This window comes from Octopus sinensis, linkage group LG7, assembly GCF_006345805.1.
Source record: "Octopus sinensis linkage group LG7, ASM634580v1, whole genome shotgun sequence".
Taxonomy (NCBI): Eukaryota; Metazoa; Mollusca; class Cephalopoda; order Octopoda; family Octopodidae; genus Octopus; species Octopus sinensis.
The window spans coordinates 104,742,694-104,754,441 of NC_043003.1; the positions used below are offsets into that span (position 1 = coordinate 104,742,694).

General features: G+C 36.9%; 1 protein-coding gene across 9 annotated transcripts in view; it reads left to right on the forward strand.

Moving 5' to 3' along the window:
- Positions 1-10,954, forward strand: part of LOC115214027 (elongation of very long chain fatty acids protein 6-like) — a 59,080-nt gene extending 48,126 nt beyond the window's left edge. For 7 of the 9 annotated variants that reach the window (XM_036505043.1, XM_036505045.1, XM_029783049.2 and 4 more), the window contains one exon: positions 9,514-10,954. In XM_036505043.1, coding sequence (XP_036360936.1) covers positions 9,579-10,430 — 852 coding nt within the window. In that variant the 5' untranslated portion in view covers positions 9,514-9,578 and the 3' untranslated portion in view covers positions 10,431-10,954. Of the gene's footprint in view, positions 1-6,018; positions 6,107-9,513 lie in introns of those variants that run through there. The other 2 variants (XR_005000200.1, XM_036505046.1) reach the window with 2 other exon arrangements.
- Positions 10,955-11,748: the final 794 nt, after the last annotated feature.

The window sequence follows — 11,748 nt, forward strand, 5'->3', positions numbered from 1 at the left end:
ATAAAAATAATAATAAAACTGAAGTGAAGACCAAATATATAGTGTGTGTGTTTAATTGGCAAAATATGACCATCCTCAAGTATAATGATATCATATTAAAGGTTCTGTGAAATACAGGCAAGTAATAGAGTCTACAGCGAGATGCAACTCCTGATACCAACCATTTTACAGAGTATACTGGGTGCATTTTTTCGTGACACCAGTGTTAGTGAGGTTGCCAAATGACTTGCAAGACAAGATTACTCAACTGTGGTGAGACAAGGAAAATGTGAGGAAAAGTTCTTGCATATCTGGGGTGGAACAAGGGTCAGGTGGGTTTGGCTGGAAAATCACTTGGGGAAAAAAATTGCGTCTTTGATGATATAAAAATGTAAGAGCAATAACATATTGGTTTCAAATTTTGGCACAAGGCCAGCAATTTTAGAAGAGGGGTAAGTTGATTACATCAACCTCACTTCTCAACTGGTACTTATTTTATCGACCCTGAAAGGATGAAAGGCAAAGTCAACCTCTGTGGAATTTGGATTCAGAAGATAAAAATGGGACGAAATACCACTAATACCAATAGGCGCAGGAGTGGCTGTGTGGTAAGTAGCTTGCTAACCAACCACATGGTTGCGGGTTCAGTCCCACTGCGTGGCATCTTGGGCAAGTGTCTTCTGCTATAGCCCCGGGCTGACCAATGCCTTGTGAGTGGATTTGGTAGACGGAAACTGAAAGAAGCCTGTCGTATATATGTATATATATATATATATATATATGTATGTGTGTGTGTATTTGTGTGTCTGTGTTTGTCCCCCTAGCATTGCTTGACAACCGATGCTGGTGTGTTTATGTCCCCGTCACTTAGCGGTTCGGCAAAAGAGACCGATAGAATAAGTACTGGGCTTACAAAGAATAAGTCCCGGGATCGATTTGCTCGACTAAAGGCGGTGCTCCAGCATGGCCGCAGTCAAATGACTGAAACAAGTAAAAGAGTAAGCATTTTCCCCAGTATGCTAATGATTCTACCTGCCCACCACCTTAAAGACCAGTAATATGTTGACAACAATAGAATCATTTGTTCTCTTCCCATTCCCACTAATTATTTGCTGAAGATAATAATAATGAGCTTATTGTATGCAGAGTACTGTGCTCAGGTGCACTACGTGTCAGAAAATATTGATAGAAGAAAGAGAAAACAGCCATTAGCAAAGTGAAAAAAGAAAGAAGTCGGTAATGAGGGCACAGTACACAGAATAAAACACAAAAGTTACAGAAAAGTGAACGGTAAAAAAGCCATAAAGAAATAAAGGTGCACAGGCACATTAGGGGTAGTGTTTGGAAAGCATGCCCTGACAGCTAACAACCAGCAGGGATAGTTTATTCCTTGCTTCAGCAATTCTGAACATGAAAAAATGTTTCTGAAATTAATGAATACTATGCTATTTTTTGATTTTATAAACATATCCACAAGTTGTAGCAGTATTTAATTCGAAAAGATGGCCAAAGTTGTTGAGAAGATGGTGGAAACGTTAGCAAGACGGGCGAAATACGTAGCCGTATTTCATCTGCTGTTATGTTCTGAGTTCAAATTCCGCCGAGGTTGACTTTGCCTTTCATCCTTTCGGGGTCGATTAAATAAGTACCAGTTACGCACTGGGGTCGAGATAATCGACTTAATCTGTTTGTCTGTCCTTGTTTGTCCTCTCTGTGTTTAGCCCCTTGTGTGTAGTAAAGAAATAGGTGGATATTCCTGTAGGCTTCTACCAAGTCAGAAGTAGGGCTTTACATCTTAGAATGAAATTGTTTTTAATATATTTTGGACTAGTTAAGGTGGCGAGCTGGTAGAAACATTAGCACACCAAACAAAACGTTTAGCAGCATTCATCCATCCTTACATTTTGAGTTCAAATCCTGCTACGGTTAACTTTGCTTTTCATCCTTTTGGGATTAATAAAATGAGTACCAGTTGAGCACTGGGGTTGATGTAATTGACTTACCTCCTCCAGTAAACTTGCTGGTCCTCTACCAAAATTTAAAAACAATATTATTTTGAACTGGTTCTTGTGGTATGATAAGTTCTTAGTGAATAACATTTCTGGTCAGTCCTACTTTTAACTGAAGCCATATAAATTTCAGTATCATACCAGTATAAACTTCTATACCAGTCATTACCTGAATGACCATCTACTAGCACCAAACACAATAAGGAACACTCAACTCATTTGCTTGATTGCTTCAAATAACAGTCAAACCTCCTTCAAATCACACCTGACTATTTTGAAAAAAAGTGAACAACACCTTGAATAAAGCAGTTCTACATATTCTGTTTGGGAAAAAATGTGGTGGTCATATGTGTCATGTCTTTGACTGGTCTGGGGCTAAACAACAACAACAACAACCACTATAACCAAATGACAACCACTACATCACCGAAATGCAATTCATTTGTATGACATCACCAAACCAACTAATCTACTTAATCCACCCACACACCCATCCCCACATTTTCACACCTACACATACATACACGCACACGTCCATACCACCAGCCCTCTTTCACACACACATACATACTCTCTTATACACACACACACCTTCATATTGGGGGTCATCTTTACTTTATCTCCCCTACTTCTATGCCTCTCGTGTGTGACCCTTCTGTCCGAAGTCAGTCGCCATGATAGATCGTTAGCCACTACACACATTTTTTTCTCTCCTTGTTTATCTCCTTGTTTTTTCTGTGTCCCTTTCTGTAGAAGAGCATAGGCTCAAAATGTAAAAAACTTTTTCTATTCCTGAGCGTTATACTAATACATCTGTTTGTTTTGTACATCACCTGTCTTCGTCTTGTTTTTTGTCGTAAACTCTCCCTAATCTACTTGATTATTGACCTGCTTAGAGTTATTACCAATGCCAAACCTTTACCAGACAAACCTTGTCACCACCACCACCACCAAACCATCATAACTACCACACTTTTAGTACTACTCATTGTATTTACCTCACCACTTCCACCAATAACAACACTTCCACTTCCATCACCATTGCCACAACCATCACAACTGCCACCACCACCACCATCACAACTACCACTTATATATATTTCTTTACTACCCACAAGGGGCTAAACATAGAGGGGACAAACAAGGACAGACAAAGGGATTAAGTCGATTACATCGACCCCAGTGCGAAACTGGTACTTAATTTATTGATCCCAAAAGGATGAAATGCAAAGTTGACCTCGGCGGAATTTGAACTCAGAACATAAAGACAGACGAAATACCTATTTCTGTACTACCCACAAGGGGCTAAACACAGAGAGGACAAACAAGGACAGGCAAATGGACTATGTCGATTACATCGACCCCAGTGCATAACTGGTACTTTATTTATCGACCTCAAAAGGATGAAAGGCAAAGTCGACCGCGGCGGAATGTTAACTCAGAACGTAACGACAGACAAAATACCGCTAAGCATTTCGCCCGGCGCGCTAACGTTTCTGCCAGCTCACCACCTATAACTACCACTTATATATTCTCCTTATTGCTCTGTCTAAAGACAAAATATGGCATATCTATGTTGGATCAGATGTTGTTTAGCCCCAGGTAATACCTGAACCATCAGACCTACAAAGATGTTCCAGCTGTGATCATGCAGTCTTTTAATTTTTCTTTTCTTTTCACACAAACTGCATTTTGTAACATGTCCTTTGCTTTTTTTTAAGACTGTACTGTCTAGTCTTTAAAAAAAGTCAAAGGAGGAAGATTTAACTGCTATTTGTAATAAGTCAAACATCTATATTGAGGCAGACTCTCTGGCTCAATCTTGTATAGTGTATCAGGTCATTTAGGCCTTCTCTCACAAACTTGTGATCAAACATGTTCCAGCTTTGACCATTCCACTTTTTTCAAACATGATGTCTCTATGACTACATTACTTGTGAAGGTTAAGTCTACAGATTATCTCTAGAAACTATGGCCAGCACTGATTTTCTTACAAGGTTTCGTATCTGAGACACCTAATGTAAACAGCAGTAAGATCAAGGAGGAAAAATGGGTTTTGGGTATATATGACATATTTCGGGAATTTTTGCTCCATCATCAGAACCCATCCAACCCATTAACCATCCACAAACTCATTGCTTAAATAGCCACTAAATATAGCAGTGGATATATCAATTTTACATATAAAACACATTCCAGGAATGTGTTGAATATGTAAAATAGAAGTAGTAGTAGTATTAGTAGCAGTAGTGGCAGTGGTAGTAGTAGTAGCAGCAATATAAACAGTAACATAAAAAAAAAACTAAGAGGGAGTAAATTTTGGCAAAAGACTAAGAATGAAAATTGTTCATTAAGGGCATTAGTCTGGCAGTTAACTTTCTTCAGTTATACTTTCTTGAGAATATTGTATTTCAGCCATTGATTTTGGAGATATATAATGGATATGGTGTACTTTGGTGCCTTTAACTATTGATATCTAATAATGGCACTGGAGTATGTTTTGGGAAATGACGCAGTAGATATACAAGTGTGTATTTTATCATTCCTGGAATGATGTGAAGCAAAGTTGTCCATGGCTAAACTCAACTAAACATAAACTCTACATTCTTTATAATCCATTGCCAGCTCATTTGAGTCTTGTTTGGGCATTCTTGCTTTTTAATCTGTTTTCAAAGAGTCAAAAATGCTAGAATTTCCTCTTCTTTGTTACTAAAATTGTCTAAATTATTCCTATATATCTATGGTTTTTAGTTGAAACACTTCTCACTCGTCATTCCCAATGTCTTCTTTATATTTTACCATAAACCCCAACATATCTTACATTACCCACCACTAAAAAATCTTCACATTTTTGCCCTCTAAGGCCCTATAGTTGAAGGAAGGTTTAAAAGCAAGGGTGAATTAACAGATTACTAAATGCTGAGTCTTTCAGTAATATGATAGTGCTAATAAATAATGTCTACATGAGGCATGTGGTGTACATGTTGACTTCATTTCACACTTAGAATGACTTTACTTACTTCTCAGAAACATTTGAGAAAGATATGAATTGACATAGGCATGGCTGTGTGGATAAGAATTATAAACACATTGATAAAATGCTTTAGGGCATTTCTTCCAGTTTTACATTCTGAGTGGAAATTCTGCAGAGTTCAGCTTTGCCTTTCATCCTCTTGGGGCTGGTAAAATATGTACCAGTTGAGTATTGGGGTCGATGTAATTGACTTACCTGCTCCCCTAAAATTACTGGCCTTGTGCCAAAATTTGAAACCATTATTATTATAATAAAGGCGGCGATCTGGCAGAAACGTTAGCACACCGGATGAAATGCTTAGCAGTATTTCGTCTACCATTACGTTCTGAGTTCAAATTCTGCTGAGGTTGACTTTTGCCTTTCATCCTTTTGGGGTCGATTAGATAAGTACCAGTTACGCACTGGTGTCGATATAATCGACTTAATCCATTTGTCTGTCCTTGTTTGTCCCCTCTGTGTTTAGCCCCTTGTGGGTAGTAAAGAAATAGGTATTTCATCTGTCACTACATTCTGAGTTCAGATTCCACTGAGGTCAATTTTGCCTTTCATCCTTTCACGGTCAATAAATTAAGTACCAGTTTCATAATGGGGTTGATCTAATCAACTGGTGCCTCACACCAAATTTCAGGCCTTGTGCCTATAGTAGAAAGGATCATGATGATGATGATGATGATGATGATGACATTTCATCAAGGTGAGAACTAACTAGATAGGTCTCACCTGTTATTGAAGTTGACATTCCATATCAGTTCCAACAGGGCTCTATTAGTATTCAGTGTACTCTTAAGTAACCATACTGATAATATGTAAGAGAGAAACAGCAGCTGTAAACACCTTACTGACTTTTCAACTAACCTGATTTAAACTAGGAATATTTTAAGATGATTTATGTAGATAGAAATAATGTAACCATAAACACATACACTCTCCCTCTCCCCCCCTCACTTACACACACATACACATAATGTTGCTTATCTTTTGCAATTTAAAAATTTCAACTTGTAGATATTTGCATAAATCTACTTGCTCCATAGTCGCTGATATTCAAGGTTCACTTGCTTTCATTGTCCTTATAACAGAAAAGGTAATCTTAATATATAAAACAGAGTTTGTGTGTGCATATGTTCCTTATGGATTTGAAAACTGAGTTACCAATTTTGACGTATGAGGTATCAAAAGATTCAGTAATCTTTTGGCTACCAAATAAAGTATGATTTTTGTACAACAACTCTTTTTTACTACAAAAATAACCTTGAATATGAGGTTTCGTTGCACAATTTTGAAGTCTTTAGTTAACAGAGGCAACTCTGCTTGAACAGTAAGTCTTACACAGAATATAATGAGATAATGTTTAAAATACATGGAGTTTTACCAGGGAATGAAACTTTGAAGAGATACCGTCAACTTTATTAGTATTATTTACTAGATAATCTTTTAATGTGAAGTATGTTTTTCTGTGTTTTGTTTGACCCAGAGTTGCCTCTGATGTAGCAGACCCATTGCATCGTTCTTTTTTTTCTTCCTGAAATACTGTAAATCTGTATCTTTCTTTTGATGAAAAAATGTGTATTAAGAGAGATTTGGCTGCTATTTGTAATAGCTCAAGTTACCACAGACACAACTCTGTGTGCGTGTTTTATTGTGGTGCAAAAAATATTTTCTTCAAAATATTTTGCACAATAATTTTTAAAGAAATCTGGACATCTTTCTTACTGCTAACCATTCAACTTCAAATTACAATTATTAATTGTTGAAAGTCAAATAGACTGCGATGTACATATAGTGTTATTGTATAGAGTGGAAGTTCAGCACAAAGTTTTGAACTCATTATCTTGTGGTTAGTAATGCATTACTTTAAATTTGAAGCCATTAAATCTTTAAAACATTTTTTTACTGGGTTTAGTCTTTCGACTATTGCCAAGATGGGGTATTACCTTAAAAAATTCAATTGATCATACTGACCTCAGTACGTATTTCAATTTGGTATTTATTTTATAGATCTCTGCTTGATGAACTGCTAACCTTGAGACATACTGGGATACATTACTCGATTTAACAACAAATGTAAACACACACACTCACACACACACACACACATACTAGATGCAAGAATGACTGTGTGGTTGAGAAGTTTGCTTCCCAACCACATGGTTCCATGTTCAGTCCCTCTGCATGTAGTTTGGGCAAGTGTTTTCTACTATAGCCCTAGGTTAAACACAGACTTGTGACTGAATTTGGTAGATGGAAACTGCAGCATTGTCCATCAGAGAATAACCAAAAAACAAGTTCATAAAGAAGAGTTGTTTGCTTCATACTCCTCGTGTGCCGATTCTGTTCATAAGAAAGGAACAGATAATACAATGTGGCTGTAGGTCATAACACCCGGGCAACGCTGGGGTGTATTGCTAGTTGTTAATAAAATAACTGTGGGCTAATGTGCTATTATTTTACAGCCATCTTTCCTCAGAAGAAGGAACCTTCTCCTTCCATTAGAAATTCATCTCTCCTCATGACATAAATTTATACAATTTTTCAGATATTGTTAACTGTTTTTTGTTTAGCCAATTCTAATTTTATTTTTTAAACTTTTCTACATAGTTATTGTTGCTTGGGTCAACACTGATTTAGTAAATCTGTGGTCAGAGATATTCCAGCCTCAACCATGCCTGACTTTTAAGAGTATCAATATGACTCTTTTTTTTTAAGACAATAAGACTTGAGAGAAATAAGATTTGAGAGAAAATTAGCTCCTCCCTCATTGGTTTTAAAAAGAAAATATTTCTTATCTAGCTGTTATCCAAAACCCAATATTATTATCATCATCATCATCATCATTTAACGTCCGCTTTCCATGCTAGCATCAGTTGGATGATTTGACTGAGGTCTGGCGAACCAGACTCCAATCTGATCTAGCAGAGTTTCTACAGCTAGATGCCCTTCCTAACGCCAACCACTCCGAGAGTGTAGTGGGTGCTTTTACGTGCCACCGGCACGAAGGCCAGTTTGGTGGTACTGGCAACGGCCACGCCCAAATGGTGCTTTTTATGTGCCACCTGCACAGGAGCCAGTCCAGCGGCACTGGCGACGACCTCGCTCGAATGTTTCACATGCCACCAGCACAAGTGCTAGTAAGGCGACGCGGTAATGATCACGCTCAAATGATGTGTTTAACATGCCATCGGCACGAAGGCCAGCTTGTTGCTCTGGCAACGATCTCACTCGTATGGTACTCTTAGTGCTCCACTAGCAACGGATGCTAGTCACCGAGTTTGATTTTGACTTCGATTTCGATTAATTATAAAGATAGCAAGCTGGCAGAAGCATTGGCATGCTGAGTGAAATACTTAGTAGCATTTCATCTGTCCTTGTGTTTTGAGTTCAAACGTCTACTTTATCTTTCATTCTTTTGGGGTTGATAAAATAAGTACCAGTTGAATACCGGGGTCAGTGTAATCAACTTGCTTCCTCCCAGCAAGATTGCTGGTCTTGTGCCAAAATTTGAAATCAATATTAGAATATATTATAAAGTTATAATAATTGCTGCAGAGTGTTGCAAAAAAAAAAAAAATCTTAAATTTACCATTCTTGATAAAGCAGTATGCACTCGTCCAAGCCATAATGGGAACTGCAAGAAGAAAACAAAGATGCTAAGATTGCTGGCATCACATCTAGGAGTGTGTAAAATATGGGAGATTCTTTAGTCACACCTTGTATATACATATGTATATGTATGTATGTATATGTGAATCATCATCATTATTTAATGTCTGTCTTCCATACTGGATGGGTTGGACAATTTGACATGATCTAGGCAAGCTGGAGAGCTGCACCAATTTCCATTGTATTCTTTTGCATGGTTTCTATGGCTGGATGCCCTTCCTAATGCCAACCACTACAGTGTACTTGGTGCACCTGTACCAGAGGGGTTGCCAAGTAACTTGTGAGAGGAAGACTTCTCAGTTACGAGAGGGAGTGGAACCAAGGGAGGTGGCTTTGTGCTAGTTAAAGTATAATAGAAGGATAGAGATAGGTGTCTTAGTATAGAGGAGATACTTGGCTACCCTAGTAAGAAAAGAAAAGAAAGGAAGGAGAAATCAAGTTAGAAATAAAGATAGATGGATAGAGAGAGCGAAATAGCTGGTGGAACAGTGGGGCAAGTGGGTATAAGTGATACAAATTCCATTTTGTCCTATGCAAGCATAGAAAAGATGTTGAATGATTATGATGATGACAATGGCCCATTAGATATGTATGTGCACACATACGCACAAGGTTTGATAAAGCAAATAACAGTTATAGTGTTGTTGGTTCCTGCATTCTAGTGTTTAATCAATTTTAAGAGGATTACTGCCGGTGCTTCTTGGGCTAGTGACAATTTCCCTCTCGGTTAATTCTTGTGGATAACCCTGGATATTTATGTATTTATTTAATTAACCTTCATTAACACTCTTTTATTAATGTTTTCCTTTCTGTCTTTCTTTTTCTCCACAGACCGAAGGCACTAAGAAGATTGTCCATCCAGTATTTTTGCTGAAGATATTTCTTCCTCAGGCATCATGGTTTTAGCTTCTGCTTCGAGCCAAAGTCACATGGGGGGCTGGCAGATGATGGAAGATGGTGAACACAACTATTCCATAGTCTTCAATTTCGAGAAGCTCTTTGATGAACCCTCTTTCATGGAGTACATGCTCAAGAATTGGACCAATTGCTTTATTTATTCAGTCATCTACATAGTTCTCATCTTTGGTGGACAGTGTTGGATGAAAGCCAGAAACAGATTCGACCTCCGGCCTGCTTTGGCTGTGTGGAGTGGAACATTGGCTCTGTTCAGCATTGCAGGTGCCATTCGTACATTGCCGGAGCTGATTTCAACGATCCGAAACCGTAGCCTACAATATTCCATCTGTGTACCAACATACTTCCGTGGTGTAACTAGCTTCTGGGCATATATGTTCACTGTATCGAAGGTGTTTGAGCTGGGTGATACACTGTTCATAGTCCTCCGGAAACAGCAGTTGATATTCCTGCACTGGTACCATCACATTGCCACATTGATCTACGTCTGGTATAGCTACACTGACCATACAGCCCCTGGACGATGGTTCATGGTTATGAACTATATTGTACATTCTATCATGTATACATATTATGCTTTGCGAGCAATGCGCATCTATCTTCCAGTGGTGGTTAACATGACTGTCACATCCCTGCAGATTTTACAAATGGTCGTTGGGTGCCTCATAAACTACTGGTCATTCCAAATCAAAACACGAGGGGAGTACTGCAACCAGAGTTACGATAATATAAAATACTCAACTCTTATGTATTGTAGTTATTTCTTCCTCTTTGCTCATTTTTTCTACAATGCATATATTAGGAAACAGAAGCTTATGAAAAAGGTTTCTTGAAAAAAATGAACGTCAGCTCCATCTGACAGGGTTGGAGTCAACACATTTTTCTGAGCATCTTTAAAAAAAAAATTAATTAGAATAATAAACTCAGAAAGAACACTCCTCACCAGTGTGTGTGTGTATGTGTGTATGTGTGTGTGTGTGTGTGTGTGTGTGTGTGGTGTGTATGCAGGTGGGGGTTGTGTGGTTGAGGTGGGGAGTGAAAAGGATAAGTTAAAAGAAAAAAGAAGGGAAACTGTAACAAGAAGAAAAAATCCAGAACAAATTGAATTCATGATTTACTCAGCCAAGAAGCAAACAAGCAAAATAATAGACATGCAAGAAAACTTTGCTAAAATTGACGAAGATGGAAATAATAATTTTGACATTACTTCATCAGCTCTTACAATGAAATCCATTTTTGTTTCTGCCTCTCTCTTTTTTGTTTCGTTTCTGCCCCCTCATATTATTTAAAATTATTTTAATCGTCTGAAGAATTAAATTTTCTGCTACCTTTAAATATATAAAAACAAAGAAAACAATTTCTTTTATTTGAAATGATTTTTTTCAAAGACATTATTAAAAATTATATTGTTTGTTTTAAAGATATATATTCACACACACACGCAATATATATATGTTTTTCATGCACACACAGATAGATATATGTGTATGCATTTATACATGTATATACTTACACACACTCACACTCATATATATGTTTATATATGTATGTGTGTATATATATATATACATATATATATGTATGTATATATGTATATATGTGTATATATACCTATATATGGGTATGTATGTGTTTATATATATATCTAGACATATATTGATGTTTATATATATATACACATATATATATATAGATGTTTATATATATAATATATATATACATATATATGTATATATATACATATATATATGTATATATATACATTATATATATATATATATATATATATATATAACATATACATATTTTTTGATATAGTCAAGTGCCTCAGGTACTGACCATAGCTCTATGTCACTGGATCACCTAATAAAAAGCAGGTACTACTACTTCTCCTTCGCAGTTGAATACTTTGCAATAGGAATGACTCCAGTGTATAAAAAGTCTTGCAGCATTATTCGTTTCCATGCTTTGCAGGGAGATAAGGATGCGAAATGTCTGTCTCTTTGCATATATGTATTCTTTTGTAATATACATATCTGCATATGTGTGTTTGTGTGTGTGTGCATGCAAACGTATGTGTATACATACAGATATGTATATATATATATATATATATATATATATATATATAATGTGATACATGTGTAATAT